Genomic DNA, 24,991 nt, shown 5'->3' with positions numbered 1-24,991 from the left:
ATCTGAATCTGGCTGATTGATGAATCATTTGATTGTTTCAGATGCAGATGTAAGCTTTAGTCCTTCTGTGGATTATCTTAAGGCAGGAGTTCTGGGATGTGCTAAAGAGCACCTATATGAAAGGTTACTGATGTTATTCACCTTTGTTTTGGTTGTTTTTTATACTTTTTTTCATATTTGTTAAGTCAGGTTTGGGATGACAATATTAAGATCAGGACAGGGATCACACAAGGCCAGGTTAGGTATAAATATGTGCCAGTTTCACCTGGCACTCTGAGAACAGTCTCTTTACTAAAAAGGGACCTGTTGTTCAGTAATAACAGCAACATCCACCACTGAAGTTTGGAATAGTTAGGGATTGTTTGCACAGAAGGTTCGAGTCCCCAAAACCAGTTTCAGTGAGCATATGCTCCTGTTAGCATTGTGCTCAAAGGCTAACCCAAGGCTACTTCATTTGCTGGCTAATTAGTTAGCTAACAAACTAAGCTAGGACACCAATATGCGCTAATTAGTGTGAGCATAAAAAATATTATTATACATTACATACATATTATACTTTAAGAAACTTTACAATTTAAATTGGGGAATTATATAAAAAAATTACCACCATATCGTTGTCATGAAGGGGGAAATTTTGTTCCAGGCTGTAAACAAGTTTATTTCTGCTGTGAAGTTGGACATTTGGACATGAGAGTCTATGGGGACTGACTCACCATTGGAGCCAGACTCAAGTGGACATTTGAGGAACTACAGTTTTTGGCACTTTCATGTCGGCTTCATTTTTCAGCCTCAGAAGTTGCCACTCCACAGGAGCCTCTGCAGCTCAGCTTAAAGAGAGAGGAAACTCTGACACAGATGATGAAGCAGCTCGTCTCATCACCTGTTTTGTGTGTGTGTGTGTGTGTGTGTGTGTGTGTGTGTGTGTGTGTGTGTGTGTGTGTCTCCAGCATAACAATGTACCGATGGTGAGGCTTGCTGAAGGTTTTCAGGAGAACCTGGTTCCCATTGGAATAATGCAAGTAACACACACAAACAAACACATGAGTGTGCACATCTGTGAGCCTCTGTCTGCATCTTCAAACACACTTTTTCTGTTGTCTAATGAATCTGTCTGATGTTATTCATGTAGGAATGGAGAGGTGGTGTACAGCCTTCCTCTTGTCTCTGCTGCTCCTCCACCAAACACCTCCAGCTCACAGTAAGTCAGCCTGACTGGCTCATGATCTGGAGCAGGAAGAGCACAACAAAGCCAGACTGATAATCAAATCACAGTCACCTTATATTTCATTTCTCACAGCTTCAGGTGTCTGTTATTTGTCAACCAAGATGTTGCTTGTTCCTAAAATACTTCTCTCCTCACGGTCACAGCTCTTCTGTTTTTTTTTCTGTTTTCCCATAGAAAGAGAAAGCGTGACAGCCAGGAGGATGATGGCCGGCCCTATATCAAGAAGCCGCCCAACGCTTTCATGATTTTTAGGGATGAGCAGAGGCCAAAGGTTACTGCAGAACTGAACGACAACAACAGCGCCACAGCGAACACCGTCCTGGGACAGAGAGTGAGTGTCTTTGCTCTGTTTGTTTCAGACTCTTCATCACAGTTTGGTAAAAGTTGCTGCATTGATCACTGTTTCAGACAACACTTCAAATTTCACTTCAAATTTCCCTCTAACCACAGATCTTCACATCTTGAAAGTATTTTTATTCTTGAAAGCGAATGATTTTTATTTCCTGTCACATGACCAGAAAACAAGTTCACATTGAAACAGGATTTCCAACATTTTATGACACATGTGGGAGTTTGCATTGCAGGGCCTGCACCTATTAATGTGGAAGTGTTGTATCTGTTATCATGTTGTCATGCTTGTGTTCGTGCACCAGTCAGCCTGTAGTGTAGCTGTGTGCACTGACAGTGTGTTGTCGTGTGTCCACAGTGGAAGTCGTTGTCAAAGGAGGAGCAGGCCAAATACTACGAGCAGGCAGAGAAGGAGAGGAGGCTCCACGCCCAGCGACACCCGGACTGGTCCTGCAGTCAGAATTATGTATGTTCACTGTGCTCACATACAACTCATACATGTTTACATCTTTACACAAGATGATGCACAGTCACTGACATCAGGTGGAAAGTCAAATGTGTTTGTTTTTGTGTAGGGCAAAAAGAGGAAGAGGGTGAGGAGGAAGGCTCCCACCAGGGCTGAAGGTACGACAAAATTCTTTGGATCACTGTGTGTTTTCATGTGACGTGATGAAAACTGTGATGAATAACAATGAGGATCATAACTTGTCAGAAACATGAACATGATCTGTGATTTTATTTGACTCTGGTGCTGAAGATGTTCCTCAGCGCAGGTTTAAGAAGCAGCATCTGGTTTTCAAAGTGTGTTACAAAGTCTCAGTGACTGATCAGTGTTTCTGTTGTTGTTTGTTTGTGTTGCAGCGTCTGAGTGTGAACCTGAGGAGGTCACACAGCAGGTCAAGAGGCTGTGTGTCACCACAGCGGTGACGGAGCCCTCCACCTCCCTCCACCCCAAATCCACACACTGTGTGAAAAGTGGCCTGAGATCACTTCTGCTATGATCTGGTTCTATATAAATAACACTAACTTGACTTGATGCAGAGTTTTTCAGCTGCTCCCACAATGTGAGGAATGAAGCTCAATCAGGAAGACCACCGTATCTTTAGGCCTCTTTCATTCACATTTCTCTCTCGCTCTCCCCCTCACTCACCCCACTTCTCGTAATCAGCTGACTTCAGATCTGTTTGGTAACCAGTCAGCCTGTGCCACGATCTCAACCACTCATATGCAAATCTAATATATGTATATATGTATGTATGTATGTCAGACTTGGCTCAGTTCCCTGTCCTGCCATCCATCCAAAAACTGCACTGTTTGTCATTCTGACTTTAAAAAGTTTACACTGTCCACACTGAAAAGTGTGTTTTCACCAGAGTATGTGCATTTTAAGACTCCAGGTTCTACATCTACACTGTTTACTCATGTATTTGTATATTAGACCATAACTTATCTTTCTACTTCTCATTCAGATATGTGACAAATGAAAACAGACGCAGGTGATTGAATCAACAGCTACTTTTAATGCTTCTTTATATTTTCCACAAACTACTCATGTAGATGCTGATTGTTTTCTGGTTCTGTCAGATTGTGGTCAGAAAACTTTCAGAGCTCAGTTTTAGAGCTCATCATTCATCAGCTCAGGTGTGGTCAGACCACACTGTGCTGTGTCTTCCTGTCAAACACTCACTGCTGCAGACCTCCATCTAACTCACTGTAAGAGGATCTGAACAGTCATCAGTGTCTTTTCCAGCTAAGAACAATCATATTCTTTTGCTCTCAGATACAGATGTATAGTGAGATTTCAAAATATGCATCAACATAAAATCTTTATTTCAACATTTTTTGACACAAACCCCCAAAAGCAGATCATCTCCTCTCTGAGCTGCTGTTCCAGATGTTTCCTGAGTCTATCTGGTGGCGGCGTACACAACATTTGACTCCAGCTCTCTCTCTGATGCAGGCCTTCTGCTCCTTTTGGCTTTTGAATGGAAATTCAGTGCTGCATAGTTCAGATCATCAGAGCCCTTATTCTGTAGATGAAAAAATTTAGTCACTCATTTATCATGAACGAGTTTGTGAGAAAACACAAAACCAGACAACATATAAAGTGGACTTTGATCTTAATCTAAGGCTACATTTAGATTACCTCTCTGTGTAGTGGACTCTGTTCCTCTGTCTTTAAATCTGAATGACAGAAACAGCACATCTGGTCAGTTCATTGATCGAAAATCACTGTTCAAACTTTTTTGGCAAACAGGAAGTTTTATATCTTTAGAGTTGTGCACTTGCAACTTGCAGTTGAAGTCAGACCTCTACATACACTTTAGCCAAATACATTTAAACTCAGTTTTGCATAATTCCTGATAAACATCACGTGTCTTAGGTAAGTGAGGATCACCACTTCATTTCAAGAATGTGAAATGTCAGAATAATAGTAGAGAACAATTTATTTCAGCTTTAATGTCTTTCATCACATTCCCTGTGTGCCTGAAGTTTATATACACTTTGTTAGTATTCGGTAGCATTGTCTTTGAATTGTTTACTTGGGTCAAACGTCTCAGGAAGCCTTCCACAAGCTTCTCACAAGAAGTTGCTGAATGTTGGTTTATTCTTCCGGACAGAACTGCTCTAACTGGGTTAGGTTTGTAGGCCTCCTTGCTTGCAAACACCACATTTTCATTTGGATTGAAGTCAGGTTTGTGATGCCACTTCAATATCTGGTCTTTGTTGTCTTTAAGCCATTTTGCCACAACTTTAGAAGGAAGTCATTGTCCATTTGGAAGCAAGCTTTAACTCCCTGGCTGATGTCTTGAGACATTGCTTCAATATATCCACATCGTTTTCTTTCCTCATAACACCATCTGTTTTGTGAAGTGCACCAGTCCCTCATGCAGCAGAGCACCTACCACAGCACGTTGCTGCCACCCCTACGCTTCATTGTTGGGTTTGTGGTCTTCAGCTTGCAAGCCTCACTGCATTTTCTTGAACATGCAATATAGCCAAACAGTTTTAGTTTCATCAGACCACAGGACATTTCTCCAGAAAGATCTTTGCACTCACGTGCAGCTACAAACTGTAGTCTTTTTATGGTGGTTTTGGAGCAGTGACTTCTTCCTTGTTGAACAGCCTTTCAGGTTATGCTGATATAGATCTTGTTTTACTGTGGATGTAGATAGTTTTGTACCTGGTTCCTCAAGCATATCCACAAGGTCCTTTGCTGTTGTCCTGGGACTGATTTGCACTGTTTGGAACACATTAAGTTCATCACTAAGAGAGCAGCATGGTCCAATGATGTTTATACTCACGTACTATTGTCTGTGGAGATGAACATGGAACCTTCAGGTGATTGGACATTGGTCCCAAAGATATACCAGACTTGTGTAGGTCCACAATTTCTGTTCTGACATCTTGGCTGATTTCTTTTGATTATCCCATTAAGAGGCACTGAGTTTGAAGGCTGGCCTATCAGAAACTTCTAAAACCATGACATCATTTGCTGTAATTTTCCAAGCAGTTTCAAGGCACAGTCAACTTAGCTTATGTCAACGTCTGACCCACTGGAATTATGATAAAGTGAATTAAAAGTGAAACAATCTGTTGGTAGACATTTTGAAAAATAACTGAACATAATGCACGTAATAGACGACCTTACTGAGTTGCCAAAATAGTTTGAGAACATGAACATGAGTTTTCATGTCTTCAACTTAAATGTATGTAAACTGAACTGACTTCAACTGTAAATAATAATAATAAAAAAACATACAAGTACCTGCACGAAGCTTCCTGGTTTTGACAACCACAACAATGACGACTATAATGAGGAAAATAATCAGACCACCGAGGATCACACTCGTCACAGTTGATGGTTCAACAGACTCTTCTACAAGAAAGATAAATACATTTAACTTTCTGTTTCTTATTCTGCATGAGCTCAGCTCTTATTTTGACAGTGACTACAAAGGTACATATCTGCTTCTTCCCAGCTAAAACACAGACAAGACAACATCAACAGTCTTACCTTGAACCTTTAAGTATGTTGCACTGACAATTACTGCCTTAACGTTCTGGTTATCTCCACAGTGAGATCCACAGAAATAGAGTCCAGAGTCAGATGAATCAACACTTTTGATCTGGAGAAAGACGGTCGTCACGTTGGATGTCATGTTAAATCTTCCATTTTTAAATCCATCACAGAACGAAGCATTGCCATCAGAGTCAGACATGGAGGAGATGCAGCTGATGTTGGGTCTGTTGTCCAGTCTGAACCAGTGTATGTGACCAGTTGTACTGGAGTAGTTGGTACACTGCAGTGTGACATCTTCACCAGACTGGACCTCCACAGTGTGAAACTCAGAGACAGAGACAGAGATCCAGCCTGAAACACACAAAAAGTAATTTATTCATCAACTTATAATTCAAGAGGAACCAAACAAAGCAGGTAAATCATGTTATTAAAGAACAGTTTGTAAGTTTCCAGCAGGTGAAGAAAGGTTAGTAATTGTTTCATTGAGGAAAAATAGTTAAGTGTACTTACTGCAGGTGCAGAGTAAAGCTGCTACCACGTTAAAGTTCATCATTGTGCGTACAGTAGGACTGCACCACTTTAATGTTGGTGACTGAACTGTGCTCCAGTGACAGTGGTCTCAGTGTAAAGAGGCGGGCTGTTCCTCTGTTGATCCAGTTTCTCAGAATGACAATGCTCTGAGGAAAATGGCTGCAAAATAACATCTGCAATGAGAATAGAACAAGGTTATTATCTAACGTTTGTACAAGTCTCTATAGCACAAGGAAGTATAATCTTTCTTTTGTCAGGAAACCTTATACAGTAGTTCCACTAATGACACATCCAATAGATGTTTTAACTGAAAGCTTTTATATTCAATGGACTGGTTGAGAAGTATCAGTGCAAAGAGATTTAACCCTGCTGTGTGCATTATGTTGTTGACAATATGCAGCAATAATGAGGTTCTCTGCTGATTTCGATATTTTCTATATCAGACATCTCTGAGTGTCTTATCATGCTTGTTTACACCATATTCACTTGCCACAGGAAAGATCATGAATAACTGCCAATATAGTATAACACAGACTGGTGTGGCCCACAGTTTTACATACTGATATCAAGAGTTGTAAGTGGTCAGTTTCAATGGTACGAGACGTTTACAAATCAACACCATGTTATTTGATTTGATCTCATACTCAAACAAATCCCTAAAAATATGTCAAAGCCAGTAAATGTAAAATCCTGTTCTCATCTAATAATGAAAAATACTAAAAATACTGGACCTTATCCTAAAAAAAAGATAGTTCCTTCATTCATTCATTCATAGTATTCAGAAATGTATTAGAATTGTAATTCCCATATTTTCACTAAATCAGACATTGAAATCTGAATTGTTTGGTATTTTTTAAACTGCTAAAGTTCATCTAAATGATGATCAACAAAATTAGCTTGTGCAGTGATGCTAATGTTAATGGTAAACTTTACAATAAGCTACAAAAAGTGCACATTGGCTTGTCTTTGCTTGATTATAACGTACACCCAATAGAAGCCGATAAAATGAATGTATCAGTAACAGCATTTTAAATCTTACCTGGACAGTGAGAATCACTGGATTAATGTTTGCAGTGCTCAGTAGGTTCAAATGTGAATATCAGTAGATGGATGGGACCTTCACCTACTGCAGGTTTGATGTGATCTATCATTTAGCCTTTAGCAGAGTAAATGTGTTGATTTGAAGCTGTGGAAGTGTCACAATGCTACAGGCATTTTTTCACAACAATGTAGAGAGGTGGGTTTGTGTGAGCGTGGAGCCTGATAAGTGTGACAGGTGATGAGGGGAGCAGTGACAGGGTTCGTGACTAACAGGATGCTCACTGATCAAGAGAGGTGTTCAGCACATGTACAAACTGTCTAGACAGACTGACTGAACCCGTTGATTTTAGCAGTGGAGCTCCACACTGGTGACTGAAAGTTGTCAGCTCAGCTTTGATTCATAGCGTGTTACTTTCACATTAAGAGCTTATTAAAACCACGAGAACAACCATTGTCTGCCATGAACAATATGTGCTGTGTTTATATGGGCAAGTTTCATTTTGACTGATTGGGGATTTATTCATAAACCCATAATTCAACTGGAACCAAACAGAGCAGGTAAATCATTTTATTAATGAACAGTTTGTAAGTTTGAGTTCCAGCAGTTTACTGAAGAAAGGTTAATAAGTGTTGTATTGAGAAAAAGGGGTTTATAAGTGTACTTACTGTAAAGCTGTTGCCAAGGTAAAGTTCATCATTGTGTGTACAGTAGGACTGCACCACTTCCACAATGGGGATCAACAGGCTTCTTCAACACAGTCAGATGGGGTGATGTCAAGTCAGTTTCACTTCCTAAGTGCACTTAGTTTTGTCAGAAGTCAAGTAGTAAGATGTGGGGCTTTAACTGCCCAACAAAACTGGTGTAAACGAGTGATGAGACTGAGGGAATGAAGGGTCTCCTGTCTTGGTTTGCCCAATGGACATTTCATTTTTGGACTCTTTGGATTTTTTTTTTTTTTGTTGTGTTCATTTCCTGTTTTATTTTGACAGAGTTTCCTTGAGTGTCTCTTGTTGTCTTAACTTCCTGTCTTTATTCTGTTTCCCTCCAGTCTGATTGTCTGCCCCGCCCTAATGTATCTCACCTGTGCTCCATTGCTCTTGCCTCCCTCGTGTATTTAAGTCTCTGTCTTCCCCTCTGTCCATGTCATTCTGTTGCTCTCTGTTTCGCTCCAGTGTGTCCCAGTTGTCATCCAGTGCGAGTTCCTGCGTGCTTCTCCTGCTTGCCTTTGTGTCTCCTCATTTCTGGTTTTTGTTCCTGCCTGGGTTTTTTGGATTCTTGTTTTTGTGAGTTTCAGTTTTTGTTATTAAACATACTTTTTGCACCTAACCCTTTTGCTGTCTGCATCTTGGGTCCTACTATCTGATACTGACTTATGACCCTTCTCAGGGCAAAAGGTGAGCTCGGTCCAAACCCTTGGGTTAAGGAGGAAATCAGGTTCATGAGTGGCCATCTCTTTCATCCAAAATCCAAATCTAAAGGTATTTCCTGGGAATCTCAAAACCTAACCTAGAGGCTTCCAGAAGTGTGTTCTGAGGGTATACCTAGCATTTATGGTTTAGTTATTCACTGCTGCAGGCTTTATTTGACCAGATGCTGGTTTGTCTGCTTATTTCTTTTACGCTGTAATGTGGCACAATAACTATAGAATAACTTTCACAGAAATATTAGAAATAAAATAATCTTGATGAACCCAGTTCTCGACTGGGTTGCACACAACTTTAAAGTTCCCCTGCAGTTACTCTGTAAGGTATGTAAAAATACTCTCTGCTATGATCGGTATTTTGTTTACCATGGTTTTCCCCACTTAAAAAAGTAAGCAATTCTGAAACGGGGCTGGGAGCTTTGGGACGCTTACGTCATTGAGTAATTCGGGATCAGGCCTTGTGCCTTGCCCACAACCAAAGCTCGTTCTGGGTTGACAGGTGAAAGAGCAGAGACTATCAAGATGGTTAGAGGAGGAAACGTCAGAAACTCGGCCACGTTTGAGCCTCAGCCAGACGCCGACTCAGATGAGGAGTCTGTTGTGCACCAGATTGGCAACAAGCAGCTGCATCAGCACTGTAAGTGTAGTTAGCATCTTTCATTTGTTAGCTTACCTTCAGTCTAAGACGAGCATAGTTGTTTTAAAGCAACACGAAGGTAAATGGCTCTTAATAAAAGTCAGCAAGTAGATCAGTTCAGTCCTGGTACTGACTCGCTGCAGAGAATGAAAGGTGTTATCAAGGTAACCCTAACACCTCCAGGAGAATAAGAGTTGACCCAAACATTTCTCAGTGAAGTTTCAAACCAAATCTCCTGCAATACAATGAACACAAAAGTATCAAAAAGGGAAGATGCACAAGCTGAGATAAAATTCAACATTACAGCTCAGAACAATGCTCTTATTTCTAGCTGCTCATCAGAGTGGGACACAAGTGCTTCCAAACAGGCCCATGAAGAGATTGCCAGAGTTATAGTCTTCAAGCTGGTTTAAGGAAATCCCTCAAGTAGCAGAGATGTTTCATGCCAAGTAAAAACTCAGAAATGGCATCAGTAACTGGTGGTAAAAATGAAGATATTCACCACAATATCCTAAATTTCCTTTTTCCTGCTGTTTCTATTGTTGAATGTGATGAAATGTAAACTTCAGTAAGACAAGTAGAAGACAAATCTGGCTGTCCAAGTGTGACTTTGCTCATTTGTTGCAAGTCTGGATGCAGATTTTACCAAATGAAGAGAAAAATACAGAAGTCAGTGAAAGCATTTTATAACATTCTGCATAAATATGAGATAATTACATTTCATCGGGTGACAAGGAAGATGGGAAAACTCAGAACATGTTTCACAGTGAGTTGCATTTGAAGTTGCTCTGATTCAGGAGAAACAAGAAAAAAAAAACATTGAGTGTAAAGTCACAAAAAAAAAAACACTTTACATTGACTGAAATGTCTCTGCCATTAAAGTCCCAACTCTAATGCTGTTCATCATCACTGCTCTCAAAACAGCCACTGGTGGCCAGAGGCTATATTGCAGTAATGCGATAAAGTTAATTTTTTTCACCTGTTTATCATCAGGATTGCACAAAAATATACTTAGTTGATTTGCAGTGAACTTGATGGAGGGATGAGGCATGGGCCAAAGAAGAACATGTTATATTTTGGGGCAGCTACTGATCGTTTACTATGAATTAGATTTTTGTTTTTTCTCCGAAGTCTGGTGTGTGTTGTGTGATATTGGACCTGGCAGAGGTTTGCACACCCTGAGTGTCGTTCCAGTTGGAACAGTGGTCTTATACCATCTAGTGATTTTGTTTCCTGTAACACAGACTCTGAGCGCCCTCTGAGTTGCCATCTGAATCACTGTCGCTGCTGCATAAAGGAGGAGTTTCCAGAGTCTTTCAGGTCAGAGTCCAGATTCTGCAAGAAAATGTCAGATTTTAACACAGATGAGCTTACCAGTGGCAATATAGTGACTGTTCATTCTGAGTTGAAGTGATTGAACTAACTTGTACAGTAACATACAACAAATCTTAAAAATGGATTCATCTATTATAATTGTGGATTTTCTTCTTCATCAGCAGCTCAGTGACAGAGGCAGGAAATCACATCTGACATTTGTTTGTACTGCTGCTTATTGCATCCAGACTGGTGGTCGTGACAGAGGACAGTTCAAAGATGATGGAGGACAGCCCTCAAACATTACCTGTCTGACGCTTCATTTTGACAACAAGGCCAATGATGATCTTGGTGAGAACAATAGTCACTCCACTCAGAATCACACTCACCAGGTTTGTTACTTCACAAGGCTCTTCTACAAGAAAGATGATCAGTTAGACTCTCTGCTTTTCTGTCGGACAATGATCAAACAACCACCCTTAAGGTGGAGATCTGGCTAACATTACCAGGGACAGATGACTTTATTCCATCAACTGACAAATTTTAATCAGCATATTAAATCAAGAAATTTTAGTTATCCTTTCACCATGAGGTTCACCACTGCTGTTACAGATGATGTTGACAGATATTTTTTTTTTTTTATGTGCAGTATTCCATCATAATTTGCCTTTGACAATGAAATGTGAAATGAGATGCATCCGTTTCTTTGTGTTTGTGCAGCTAAATGAAAATTTACAACCGTCTTACCTCGAACCTTTAAATATGTTGCACTGACGATTACTGAGTATTTGTTGAGGAAAAATCCACAAAAATACAGCCCAGAGTCAGACAAATCCACATGCTTCACTCTGAGAAAGACAGTGGAGATGTTGGATGTCGCTTCAAATTTGCCATTTTCAAATCCGCTACAGAATGAAGCAGGTGTAATAGAGTTGTACATTGAGGAAATACAACGGGGCTGAGTTCTGTTGACTAGTCTAAACCAGATTATCTGAGAGGGAGAGCTGGTAAAGTTGGAGCACAGCAGTGTTGCTTCTTCACCAGACTGGACCTCCACAGTCTGAAACTCAGAAGCTGAGACAGAGATCCCGCCTGAAACAAACAGCAGAGAGTAATTTCTCAGCTGATAATGCAACAAGCAGGTAAAAATGCCCATAAACCTCTGTAGCAGCAACTAAATTCAGTTTTACTAGTTATTAAATTGGACACATAAGTTAGCGGTGGAGAACATTTTGAGAGTAATTCAGTGCTGTTACTTACTGAGGCTGGAGAGAAGTAAAGCTGTTAGAGTAAAGATCATCTTTGTAAGTGCATCAGGTTGTCTTACTGCAACAGAGCTGAAACTAACTAAGCTTCAGGAAGGAGGTTTCATTAAAGAGGAAGGAGTTTTGTTTTTTTTTTCTTTATATTTACCTTGTAAAGCTCTGACCACAAAACAACCCATAATACCACGTTGTTGTACGTGTGAGTGGGGTGTGCATAAGCAGCAACAATGTGACAGGAGGTATTTTCAACACGTCCTCCAGCCTGAGCAACCATACAGGTCGTTTCTTTTCAGCCCAACGATACAACATAAAGGAGAGTCTCCTCAAATAGCTCCTCTTAGGTGGCAGGCGTATTGGACTTTGGTTGGCATGGTTACAATAATAAACGCACTGACTGTATCGAGAAAGGTGTACCTACCTTCGTCACTATGGTTACTATAACAACGGTCATGGCTTGCTTAAGTTTAGCTACTAAAACTACTTGGTTAGGTTTAAGAAAAGATGGTGATTTGGGTTAGAATTAGGGCTGTCAATTTTTTTCTTAATCGCGATGAATCACACGTTTTATCACATGATTAAAATTCTTTTATTTTGCATTTCAGAACTGTTTTCTCTTGCTTGACAACACATAACCATCAGTCTGTCAGAACTAGAAGCTAACGTTAGCATGTCTGCTGAGTAATTATATAGATGTCAGATAATTTATTTATCTGTAAATGAGCTCTTGGTAAGTTATATTTTTATTTTCCAACTCATTTGATCTTCACCAAGGACGATTCAGGCTTTGGATTTAAACACTTTAGGTCTCCTGACACGCCCCTTCATGCAGACTGGAACCCTCGCCCTTTTGCTCCCATAGACATGACTTGCCATGAAGTATCTTGCTCCGCCATGTAAAATCTTTGTAGTGTCTGTGGCAGCTTGACAACAAGTAAGGGTGCGTCAAAGGGTCAAAATAGTAGCAGCCAAAGATTCCAGAATGTAGCGCTCTAGAATCTCTGGAAACAGCAGCAGTGACGGTGTAAAATAAGGATTAAATCTTTGGCAGCACGCGATTACCACGTTTAAAAAAAAAAAAAAGAGAAACGCATTATGCTCAGTCCTTAATCTCACTGCGATTAAAACATTAATGCTGACAGCCCTGTTATAATAAGTACTTCCTCAGTAAGTACTTCACAGTTACAACAACATATTCAAACAATCATGGATAATAGAAACAACAAAAACTGCTACTTTCACATGGGAATCAAAGGCTGCTTGTGTGTCATATTCCTGCGTTTTGTCCACCCATCCTTTCACCTCGACCTCCTCCTGACGTGGACTTTTTTGCTCTGTTTCGTACTTCGCCTCACTGGAGAAGAAATTCTGGAGGTTAGCTTTCACCTGAACACTGTGCACTGCAGTGTTACATCTCGCATCTGTGTGGTGCCTGTGTGCTTATAAATGTGAGGGGGACCAATGGTTCAACAGGGAGGGACTCACATGCACTAACATGCACAAAAACAAAGAAGCAGAGGAGCTCTGATTACAACACTAATGAAGGGGGTGTGACGCTGTTCTCTGCTCAGGACGCCATTATCCAGGATATCTTTACATAGAAAACAGTCCTTTGCTGCTATTTCATTGTGTAAAATCTCATTTGCAGAACCTTTAACAATGTAAGTTGTGAGTCTAGTTAGCCCTAAACAATTTACATCCCAATTTCTTGCTGGATCACCATGGAGACAAGGGTTCCAGAGGGCATGTACAGCAGATGCCATCTGCCTGGACAGATGAGTGAAGCATTATAACTGTTTCACTTTAACTGTCTCAGTTTGAAGAGGAAGATGCTGTCATCTGGCTGTCCAAGGATGAGACTGCACAAGGCTTATTTTCAGGGAGCTGATGTACTGTAAAAAGGTAAAAGAGTGAAATGAGCTGGAGGGAATTAGTTAGTGTGGTCTGTAGAGAAGGTGACTGTGTGGGAGGAGATGGATTTACTAGTGTTTGTGTGACAGCTTTTGTTGCATGTGGTTTTATTGCAGAGAGCTGAAGGCCAGTCTTGTGGCTTTCATTTTAGCTGATTCACAGAGTTCTCACCTCCTCCTCCTCCTCAGTGGAAAATTACAGGGGGGAGGGGGCACAACTTGCCCACATGTGCATGCAAACACAGCCTGGGCAGAGCTACTGCACTGTGTTTTTCATATACACATTCACATGTAACCACACAACATACGCATTTATTAAATTCCAAAAAAGTCAGTATATTCAAATTGGGAAAATAAGTTTGTTTTTTTTTCCTGAGCCTTAATACAAATGTAGGTTAAACAAATTTAGTCTCAGAGCTCAGACCGCACTGTGCTGTCTCTGGCAACAACAACCTCACAACTCCTCCCTCTCTGCAGACTCTCCAAGAAGTAGAAGCCCACTCTATTGTCAGTGTTACACAGGAAACTGAGCAGGTTTTTACTGTAGATGCTTCTTTTTTTAACCTCAGTTGTCCTCAGACCACACTGATTTTCTGTGATATGTACTTCTCTCCTCTATTTGCAGAAGTAAATTTGTCATCAGTGTCCCTCTTCTGGCTCCTCCTCCGTTAAACCTAGAACGCGTTATTTTTCCTTCTCAGATTACAATCAAAAAAACAGACAAGGCTGTTTGTCACCACAGGGTGCTGGCTAATCCATTGTTATTTATTTTCTTCATATGTTCAGAGGCTGATTTAATTTGGAGAAGAACACAAGCTCAGACCTCACTGTGCCGTCACTTCCCGTGGAGAGATGTGGCTAGGTTGTATCGCGAGGCAGCTTTTAACAACTTTACAGTCAGTTTTAGGGAAACTACTTCGAAAAAGTAGCTCAAACTACTTTGTAAAAATAAATTAATAAAATAATGAAATTGAAAATATACATGTGATATGAAATTATCACAAAATATAATACAAAAAAAAGTCAAATGCCGGAAAAAGATGCCATTCAGTCCAGTTTACTGCAAAAAACTGTTCACACATAAACCACAGAAATAAAATACCTCACTGTTCATGGGAAAGTGTTTGAATGTCAGCCTTAGTTTGGTATACACTAAGAGTGTAAGTATAACCATGGTGATTGTTTCTCAGGCTGACATTCTGGTTTGTCCATGATGACGTTGTTGCTGTGTGAGCACGGTGCAACACCCATCCTTGGCTCCTGCACCTGCACTATACAAAGATGCATGCCTGACGCATGCATTGCCTGGGCATACCTTCATGAAAATAAAAAGGGGTGTGGCTTGTCAAAGTGGTTCAATTACAGTGGAGAAGCAATGGTAAAATAAAAATAAAATGATTCCTTTCCTTGTATGGCCCCAAATAGTTTGTAGTTTCAGTAGTTAAATACAAAAAAATGGCAAAGTTATTTAGCTATATGAGTCACTGTGCACATGTTAATGTAGCTGACAGGGTCAGCAAGCTACTGCAAAAAGGAAGGAGTGCAGAAAGGTGAAGATGTCCAGGCACAGAGCAGCAAGATGGAGGAGAGAGACTTTCAGCACAGGAAAGACAAGCAGCACAAAATCATTAGACAGGACAGGCTCAGAATTTAAGAGATTTGAGAGATTTAATACAAATACACTCATGAAAAGGTGTGTTTTAGTCTTGTTCCCTTTTCTTGTCCTTGTAGTCGACGCATTGACTGGTAGTTTGTGGTTGTGGCTGTGGGTGGTGGATGGTAGTCGGTTCTCTGGCTCTGCTTGCCTATTAATAAAAGTCAACACATGTCACTGAGCTCCAGTTGCTTCCTGAGTCTATCTGGCAGCATTATAGATAACATGAGTTTCCACTTCTCTCTCTGATGCAGGTCTCCTGTTTCTGATTGTCTTTGAGAGGAGCCTCAGAGCTGCAGAGTTCAGGTCATCAGAGCCCAGATTCTGTAAAACAGTATTTAGAGTCACGTACTGTATAACACACACTGTTTTCAGAAACTAGCTCACTATCTATTAGGCCTGTGCTTCCTAGAGGAAAGTAAATATTTCAGGGCATCGAAGCATTTAATGTTTCAAACACAGCACATATGATTTTGTGTCATCATAGTTTAACTAACTTTATTTTAAAAAAGATGCTTCACCTTGTTTCTTTCAGGATGCAGCTCTTCATTTGCAGCTAAATGACAAAAGACAAAATGTCTGATTAGTTTCGTATCACTGAGCAGATACATTGCTGTGGACCTTTCACAACTTCACACGATGTACAACAAGATGTATAACAACTAACATATTTAGTAATGCAGTTATACAAGTTTCTCACTTTATGAGTCTGTAGTTTAAATGTTAACAAGTCATTAATACGAATAATGAGGATAATGATAAACATCTTCACTGGTCATGGGAAGTATTGCAAAATATATATATATATAAAAAAAAACCTTTCTGAAGTTTCCTGATTTTAACAACCAGACCAATGATGATCATTACAAGTAAAACAGTCACACTTCTCAGGATGGTCAGCTCTGGTTTTTCATCAGTCTTTTCTAAAACAAAAATCATAGAGAGAGATTAAATTTGGTCCCTTGAGACCAGGCCAACAATCTGCAGAATGAGAGGAATCTTACTTTCAGAAATGCTGTCCTCGTCATCAAATTGATTTTTTAATTGACCTTTTAATGAAATAAAGACAAATGTAATCTTAATCTTATTTTGGTCGATCTGCATCACAATCACATTTTAATATTTGCACAGGTATCAATATCTGTGAATAATCTGTGATGGTATATTTGCATTGTCAGAAAAAAGGATCACCAAAAGGAACCAAAAGAAAGAATGATTCATAGTAATCTTACCTTCAACATTTAAATATGATACACTGAAAACTGCATTTCCATTTGTGTAAAATCCACAGAAATACAGCCCAGAGTCAGATGAATCCACTTTTTTGATTTTGAGAAAGATGCTGGACATGTTTGATTTCATATCAAACTTTTCATTTTTATATCCATCACATAATTCGGCTGCGCTGTCGGACGCAGTCATAAAAGAGATACAGCTGACCTCGGTTCTGTTGACCAGTCTGAACCAGAATGCCACAGATTTAGATTTGGTTATGTTGGAGCACCGCAGTGTGACTTCTTCACCAGACTGGACCTCCACAGTCTGAGACTGAGACACTGAGACAGAGATCCAGCCTGAAACAAGCAGAAGACACAACATGAGATTGAGTGTTTAATGTAACAGTTACTGTAATAAGGCAACAGCAACAACTAATTCAGCTCTAATTTACAAGTTTAAACTCCCGTGTGTTACTGGTGACATCACTTTGTGCTGAGAATAATTCTTTCATAATAAAGTAATTTGTGATACATCAGAGAAATAAAGCTGTTTTCCAGGTAAAGATCTTCATTTCAATTTCAGTTAAAAAAATAAAACATGAACAAATAAACTTAAAACTTCAAAAATATTAATTAATTCTAATATTAATTAATTAACAATTCTGGTGCATTGCAATTACCATATTTCTAAATGTAAGTTACAGTAATTCAGTCTCTGTACTCACTGAAGCTGCAGAGAAGTAAAGCTGTTATCAAGGTGAAGGTCTTCATGGTGCGTATGACTGCAGCGCTGCAATGTGAGTAAGTGACCTGTGTAGTAAGGGTGCTGTCAATGTCAAGAGGTGGGGTGTGCTAGCATGCAGAGAAAAGCAGAAGTTGAGCAGCATCTCAGTCTCTTCATCTTCAGACCATGTGATTTGACAATAGTTCTATGGCGTGTTTTCATATATTTAGTAGCTATTATACAAATTAAAGAGTAAATCATCTGATTCAACAAGGGATTTATTTGTTTTACAGTAATATGGTTTATAATACCTCTAAATAATATTAACAATAAAATAAGTTGTAAGTCTGGTGGGTCAAAGAGGTCAGCAGAGTTACAGTGCAGATGATGGTGAGTTATTCAGTTCCAGTATCTATCGAGGCTGCAGACAATTAAAGCTGTTACAAAGGTAAAGTTCATTATTGTGCATTTGACTGCAGCTCTGAAATGTCCATAACTGAACTGTTCTCCAAGATGGGGGCTCTTTACATACAAAGGTGATTAACCACAGCCATGCAATGCTGCTTCAAGCATCTTTCACAAGTTAGATTTGAAGTGTTTGAAGTCTGACCTTTGACAACAGGAGCAGTGGCGCTCAGCACAATACCAAAATGACATTTATTAATGAATTTTAAGGCACTTGTCTCACTGACATATCTGCATGCATGAAGGAATGCCACCTTCAGTTAAAGCTCTCTAAGACTGAACTCCTAGTCATCCTGGCCAATCAGTCTCTCCATCATGATATCAGTATCAAAATCCCCTTTTCATCCCTTACCCAAACCAAGGACACAAGAAACCTGGGTGTCATGTTTGATGACCAGCTATCCTTCTCTGACCATGTTGTCTCCGTTGTGCCGCTTTGCACTACACAACATCAGAACAAGACTAAGTCCTAGTATGTGGCTGAACCACTTATGGCCCTTAAATCCTGATTTTTATAACCATGATGTCATCTGACAAAATCACCAATCACTCCTGCTCTCTCTGCTTGGTATGTCAGATGTTTAGTTATTCCTCTGCCTCCTGTAGTAATAGTAATACATATAAAAAAAGTTGTTCATTAGCTGCAATGGAGGCAAAGCTCAGTGGAGTGAAACACTCCTCAGCTTCCCCGCAGTACTCGAGCAGCCAGGAAACCAGAGTGACTCGGTAGACTGCCAGCAATAAAAGGTGTAGCCCTAATCCCCTGGCCAGCATCCATAAACAGTCCAGTCATGTACCAGATTTATACCCAGTGTGTTTGAAACAACGTCTCTCAATCTAGTGACACTGTGCTAAGGTAGCAACACTGCAGGCTGTAAACACTCCTCTAATAGAACCTGTTTGCACCAGAAACTCTAACTCAGTGATGAGGCACTTAGGGGTTGAGTTGTAGAAATATCATTTCTGAGCCAATCAGTCAGGGGCATTCCAGGCTGCAGGGCTGGCCCCGCTGTTGTGGTCCAACCAAAAATCAGCCCTTACCTGACTCAGTGCACCACCCAGCTCTTGCTCCAGGCTGTAGTTATCTCTCGCCTTGAGAAGTGCAATACTTTTCTGGTGGGCCTCCCCTCATGCACGGTGAAACCCTCACAGATGGTCCAGAATGCAGCAGCCTGTCTGGTCTTTGATCAAGGCCACAAGTCACTCTGTTACTCATCGACCTACAATGGTTACCCATGGCTGCCCAGATCGAATTCAAATCACTAATGTTTGCTTTCAGAGTAACTTCTGGGTCTGCACCCATCTACTTGAACTCAGTCATACAGTGTCATGCTCCTTCTCGGCCACTGCTTTCCTCCATGTAAAGTGGTTGTGCAGTGGAGATGGATGGGAAGTGGACCTGTTCTGGTTTTACCATGATCTGACATGTGTTAAACATGTACAGCCTGAAGCAGAATGAACAGTTTCATATGAAGCTATAAAAATATCTCACTGCTTCTGACGTATTTTCACAAGTTTATATGTGTTTATACCCAGTGTGAAGATACAGTAGTGGTGTGAGTCTGTCAGAGGTGTTAAGATGCACATACAGATATCTCACTAATGTACACAAGGGTGTTCTTAACTACAGTGCAGAGTGGAACACTGGGCATGTGGGTATCATTAATATTAATGAACAAAGCTCATCATTCTTCTTAGGACCCACATTGTAGAAAATAAGATTTCCTTGTCTTTTTTATTAAGCAGGTCCTGATGCTATATAAATACTGTGAAACTATCAACATGCTTAATCCATGGAGAAATGCACACAGCTCATCTTCAGAAACTGTACATTAAAAATAGTAATTTTTGTGCCTTGGTTTTTTTACTTTTTGTTGTTTTGACTCTAACAAAACACCAAGCAGTCGTTCTGTCACTGAGAGAGCAAATTACAAAACAGAAAAATGTTGAGAAAGCTCTGCACAACCGTTGGGTGTCAGGAAGCTAATATGTCATTACACAGCCTTCCCATGGATGATAATATTAGAGACCTACAGATTTAGCTTTCCTGTGAATCACTGAACTAATATTTAGTTGTATAACCACTGTTTCTGAGAACTGCTTCACATCTGTGTTGCATGGAGTCGACCAACTTCTGGCACCTATGAACAGGTATTTCAGCCCAGGACTAATGGACTACATTCCACAGTTCCTCTGCATTTCTTGGTTTTGCCTCAGAAACAGCATTTTTGATGTCACCCCACAAGTTTTCTATTGGATTAAGGTCCAGGGATGAGGCTAGCCACTCCATAACGTTAATCTTGTTGGTCTGGAACCAAGATGCTGCTCACTTACTAGTGTGTTTGGGGTCGATGTCTTGTTGAAACATCCATTTTAAGGCCGCACGGCCCTTTCCTATGTGTCATGTGTGGCACATGGGTATGTGTGATACTACAGCCTCAACACATGGGGCGGGTGCTCTACCCACTGAGCTAAACACCACCCCATATACTTTATTCTTAATTCAGACATTCAGCATATTGTCATACACATCCACAGTTAAAACATCCTGATACTGTATTGATGCACTAGTTGATACATCGGCATTACATATCAAGGGTTGACATAATTTCTTTTCTTTTTTTTTTACATTAGAATTTTCAGGCCTCATGACCCCCCCCCACATGCTCAGACCACACTGTGCTGTCTCTTCCTGTCAAACAAGTGATGTGTATCTCACTCACTCCTCCTCCTCTGCTGCAACACCAATCATATTCTTCTAGACACAAGACAGTCTTCATAGGACCTTCACTGCAAAATGAAAGAGTAATGGTGACCCCCCCACACCCACTACTCTCATACAAACAGCAGATTAATGAGTCTATCTGGTGGCAGCGTACACAACATTTGGCTCCACCTCTCTTCTCCTTCCTCCTCGACCAAAATTCACGCTTGCGTAGTTCAAGTCATCAGAGTCCAGATTCTGTAAATATAGTGAATATTTATACTCAGTCATCTCACACAGTTTGAGAGAGAAACAAAGTGATGATGTGACAAGTTCAATCATGTCTATAAAAAATGTTTAAACTGGGTTCACCTCTCTCCGTTGTGGGCCACTGTCTTCATTCTCACCTTAGTGACAGAGACAAGACATCTGGTCAGATGAGTGATGTTCACTGTAAAGGTTTTAGGTAGTTCTCTTGGTAACCCTTTAATTTACAGGCTGTTATTTATGTAGTAATGTGAATAATTTTTTTATTTCTGCCAGACATTGGAGCATTTATTGATGTATCACTTTACTGACTGTCACAACATCCTCATAGATTATGTTGAAACTAAGAAACTTTCCAATTAATACTGTGCACTTGACATTATCTTGATGCTGCTGTGTCATCCTCTGGTATAAGGAAATGATCTGTATGTTCATGTTACACTTTACTGCCATGGAAAAGTAATAACAGCAGAAGTTCTCAGTAATTACTGACATATTTCTGCAAAACAACGCACACTACACTTTACAGGCAGTGGAAAGGTAATTATGGGTTAACTACAGTGACATGTCCAGCAGTCACCACATCAGCTTTTCATTTTGGTAAACAACCGTTGCAGTGACGACCACTTCTCTTGGCTTATTAAAAAGGTAAGATTGTTGAAATTACAAACGCATCAGGTTCATTACACTGACAGTACTTGCAAGACTTAGTAGTAGTACCTGTCAACAGCCTGTCTTCACAATGTATTAAGGGATATTAATGCTAATGTCAATGTTAATGGTAGCGTATACAGAAATGACCCTCATGTCTTATAGTACTTACTATAGCAATTCCCATATAGTTACCAGCCAACACTCTTTTGCTCCATTTTACTCTGTAATTACCATATTAGTTACAGTAATTCCCAGTAACTACAGTACTACAACTTATTATTTTCCTGTTTTACTTGTTTTTACTTTACTTATTTCTTTGCAATTCTTCATATTACCACATAATTACTATATAATTAATGGCCTACTTGCCTTTTATTTCCTAGTAATTTCTTCACATTACTATATAATAACTTCATAATTAATGGCTTCTAAATTAAAGGGTTTAAGTGTCCTTTATAAAGAGGTTAATCTTCAAAGTTCTAAGTTTTAATTATCTCTACATCTGCTTGATGGATTGGCACCAATACCTGCAAAACTATTGACTTTTCCATCAGTGTACTTCTATCCAGTTCTCAGTGTAGATTAAGTTAAATGCTATTTGTCACATGCTAACATGGTAAACTAAAATGGTGAAATTCTTGTTTCTATTTAGTATTTCAGTTATACAGGTTTCTCACTTTCTATGTCTGTAGTTGAAATGTTTACAAGTCATTAATATGAATAATAAGAATAATCATGAACATCTTCACTGTTCATGGGAAGTACTATAAAATATTCTCAAATACAACAGATACAGAAGCTTTCAAAAATACCTCTCTGAAGTTTCCTGATTTTAACAACCAGAACAATGATGATCATTACAAGTAAAACAGTCAGACCGCCCAGGATCAAACTCATCAGCTCTGGTTTTTCATCAGACTTTCCTAAAAGAAAAATCATTTACTCCGATTATATTTTCAATTCGGTGCCTTGAGACCAGGCCAACAATCTGCACAATGAGAGAAATCTTACTCTGAAACTCGCTGTCCTTCTCTTCATGAAATTGATCACCGCCTTTTTAAGGAAATAACGTTGTCAGAAGAAATGTCCACAAAAAGGAACCAAAAGAAAGAATAATTTACAGTGATCTTACCTTCAACATTTAAATGTATTGCGCTGAAAATCAAACGTCCACTTGTGTAAAATCCACAGAAATACTGTCCAGAGTCAGATAAGTCCACTTGTTTGATTTTGAGAAAGATGCTGGAGTTGCTGGATGTCATTTCAACACTATTTTGATATCCATCACAATATGCAACACTGCCAGATTTGACCATAAGAGAGATACAGCTGACCTCGGTTCTGTTGACCAGCCTGAGCCAGAATGCCACAGTGTAAACTTTGTCAGTCTTGGAGCACAGCAGTGTGACTTCTTTACCAGACTGGACCTCCACAGTCTGAGACTGAGACACTGAGACAGAGATCCAGCCTGAAACAAACAGCAGACACAACAAGAGATTTATCTCTGAGTGTATTCAGCTATAATTCAGCTCTAATTTACAAGTTTATACTTTGGTGTTTCACTGGTGACATCACCTGATGCTGAGAATAATGAGTTTATAATGAAGTAAGAAATAAAGCTGTTATCAAGGTGAAGCTCCTCATTTCAATTTCCAGACAACAAATGTAACGTAAACAAAATTAAAGATATGAATTAACTGTTTGAATTCTGATGGGTTAGAGTTACCATCATTGTAAATGTAAGTTACAGTAATTCAGTCTCTGTACTCACTGAAGCTGCAGAGAAGTAAAGCTGTTATTGAGGTGAAGGTCTTCATGGTGCGTATGACTGCAGCGCTGCAATGTGTGTGACTGACCTGTGTAGTAAGGGTGCTGTCAATGTCAAGAGGTGGGGTGTGCTAGCATGCAGAGAAAAGCAGAAGCTGAGCAGCATCTCAGTCTCTTCATCTTCAGACCATGTGATTTGACAATAGTTCTATGGCGTGTTTTCATATATTTAGTAGCTATTATACAAATTAAAGAGTAAATCATCTGATTCAACAAGGGATTTATTTGTTTTACAGTAATATGGTTGATAATACCTCTAAATAATATTAACAATAAAATAAGTTGTAATTCTGGTGGGTCAAAGAGGTCAGCAGAGTTACAGTGCAGATCAGAATCAGAATCAGAATCAGAATCAGGATGAGAATCAGAATCAGAATCAGTTTTATAGCCAAGTATGTTTCCACATACAAGGAATTTGTTTTGGTGATTGGTGCAATTGGAGGTTCTTGGAGGTTCTTGTAAACAACAGGTTTACACAGCTTTAGTTTCTTGATAAGCACCACTGATTGTGGTGTAACAGTGGTCCAGAGTGTTAAGATGATGGTGAGAGTACTTCAGTTCCAGTATCTATCGAGGCTGCAGACAATTAAAGCTGTTACAAAGGTAAAGTTCATTATTGTGCGTTTCACTGCGGCTCCGAAATGTCCATAACTAAACTGTTCTCCAAGATGGGGGCTCTTTACATACAAAGGTGATTAACCACAGCCATACAATGCTGCTTCAGGCATCTTTCACAAGTTTGATTCAAAGACTCTGACTTGATTTGAAGACTCAGTACATCTAACAGTCAGTTTTAAAATACAGTGTTTGTGATTTGGGCATTTAACATATGACTATACATAGGCTAAATGTCCAACACATCCAACAATATCACAGAGGAAGGTCAGCATCCACTGCTTCCTCTGATTCTGTTACTAGAAAGATTTCTCTCCAAAGGCCTCACTATTTTCTCCTCAGCTGTGCTCACACCACACTGTGCTGTCTCTTCCTGTCAAGCAATCAATGGTCACAATCTTCTGTGTATCCTCTGTGTATATTGCAAACAACAATCCTCTTGTTTGCAGTATACACCACCTCTTTGGGTCCAATTATCTGCTCACGTGGCTTCTTATATCACTGCTATGCAGATGACACCCAACTACACCTTTTTTTTTTTTTTTTTTTGTCCTGTCCCAATATCATTGGCAAGCAGTATGAGTGGTCTGGATGCCTTGTATTGTTGGGGCAGATTTACTGTGCGAAGGAGGAGTATGGGATACTCCTCCTATCGCATATTTTAACTTTATTAAGACAACCGGACCGCATCAGGAATGAGAGTGGACAGGAAGAGGAAAACCGAGAGAATATATGGGGAAAAGGAAAACGGGAGTGGGGAGACGGGGAAAAACAACAACAGCACAACAACAGAAAAACAACCACAGTAACAATAACAATAGCTAACAATATCCACATTTATGGTCACTCTATAGTTCTTAAACATTAGATGCTCCGTATGTGTATTTGTGTATATGTGTATATGTGTCTGTACTCTGTGGAACCAGGTCAGTGTGTGTGTGTGTGTGTGTGTGAATCTGTCTGTGTGTGTGTGTATGAGGGAAGGGGTAGGTAGGTGTGCGTGTGTGTATGTGTTCATGTGTGTATGCAAGTGTGTGGCGATTTGTCATTGGATGTGGTGGGTAATTGATGTGGGGGCTGCAGTAACAGCGCCCCCCCAGACCAAAGGCACAGGTGGCCAGAAACCAGGCCACTGAGACTCCCAGCCA

At 39.9% G+C, this 24,991-nt stretch overlaps 3 protein-coding genes, 1 pseudogene and 1 gene segment (V, D, J or C); 1 reads left to right on the top strand and 4 right to left on the bottom strand.

Moving 5' to 3' along the window:
- LOC139622216 (piggyBac transposable element-derived protein 4-like) overlaps window positions 1-24,991 on the bottom strand; it is a 176,731-nt pseudogene that overhangs the window by 7,867 nt on the left and 143,873 nt on the right.
- On the top strand, window positions 1,113-3,412 carry LOC139621448 (transcription factor 7-like 2). Of its 2 annotated transcripts, XM_071477968.1 has the most exons (5): window positions 1,113-1,198; window positions 1,400-1,556; window positions 1,932-2,039; window positions 2,149-2,197; window positions 2,435-3,412. In XM_071477968.1, the coding sequence occupies exons 2-5, from the start codon at window positions 1,467-1,469 to the stop codon at window positions 2,572-2,574; spliced, it is 387 nt and encodes a 128-aa protein (XP_071334069.1). In that variant the 5' UTR covers window positions 1,113-1,198; window positions 1,400-1,466; the 3' UTR covers window positions 2,575-3,412. The 2 variants fall into 2 exon arrangements, with proteins under 2 accessions (XP_071334069.1, XP_071334070.1); XM_071477969.1 differs by lacking the exon at window positions 1,113-1,198 and having other exon boundaries at window positions 1,223-1,556.
- On the bottom strand, window positions 3,448-6,150 carry LOC139622207 (probable non-functional immunoglobulin heavy variable 7-81). The segment is given in 4 exon segments: window positions 3,448-3,757; window positions 5,343-5,453; window positions 5,592-5,948; window positions 6,108-6,150. Coding segments are annotated over 4 exon segments (558 nt in total).
- LOC139621446 (T-cell surface glycoprotein CD8 beta chain-like) lies at window positions 9,901-12,066 on the bottom strand. The gene is made up of 4 exons (XM_071477966.1): window positions 11,805-12,066; window positions 11,292-11,636; window positions 10,852-10,959; window positions 9,901-10,565 (listed from the first exon to the last, which is right to left on the bottom strand). Exons 1-4 carry the CDS (start codon window positions 11,842-11,844, stop codon window positions 10,552-10,554), a joined length of 507 nt encoding a protein of 168 aa, XP_071334067.1. The 5' UTR covers window positions 11,845-12,066; the 3' UTR covers window positions 9,901-10,551.
- On the bottom strand, window positions 14,760-23,529 carry LOC139621441 (uncharacterized). 4 transcript variants are annotated; one of them, XM_071477956.1, is made up of 11 exons: window positions 23,173-23,529; window positions 22,534-22,869; window positions 22,413-22,454; window positions 22,214-22,324; window positions 20,853-20,887; window positions 17,313-20,738; window positions 16,603-16,944; window positions 16,375-16,419; window positions 16,189-16,293; window positions 15,892-15,926; window positions 14,760-15,694 (listed from the first exon to the last, which is right to left on the bottom strand). In XM_071477956.1, exons 6-11 carry the CDS (start codon window positions 17,356-17,358, stop codon window positions 15,572-15,574), a joined length of 696 nt encoding a protein of 231 aa, XP_071334057.1. In that variant the 5' UTR covers window positions 17,359-20,738; window positions 20,853-20,887; window positions 22,214-22,324; window positions 22,413-22,454; window positions 22,534-22,869; window positions 23,173-23,529; the 3' UTR covers window positions 14,760-15,571. The 4 variants fall into 3 exon arrangements, with proteins under 4 accessions (XP_071334057.1, XP_071334060.1, XP_071334058.1 ...); XM_071477957.1 differs by lacking the exons at window positions 22,214-22,324; window positions 22,413-22,454; XM_071477958.1 differs by lacking the exons at window positions 22,214-22,324; window positions 22,413-22,454; window positions 22,534-22,869; window positions 23,173-23,529 and having other exon boundaries at window positions 20,853-22,181.

The sequence above is a fragment of the Trachinotus anak genome, unplaced genomic scaffold (genome assembly GCF_046630095.1).
Source record: "Trachinotus anak isolate AG129_WGS33_773 ecotype Australia unplaced genomic scaffold, CSIRO_AGI_Tana_v1 ptg000005l, whole genome shotgun sequence".
Taxonomy (NCBI): domain Eukaryota; kingdom Metazoa; phylum Chordata; class Actinopteri; order Carangiformes; family Carangidae; genus Trachinotus; species Trachinotus anak.
The sequence above is the reverse complement of the archived record's forward strand: the minus strand, read 5'-3'. Positions and strand labels throughout refer to the sequence as shown.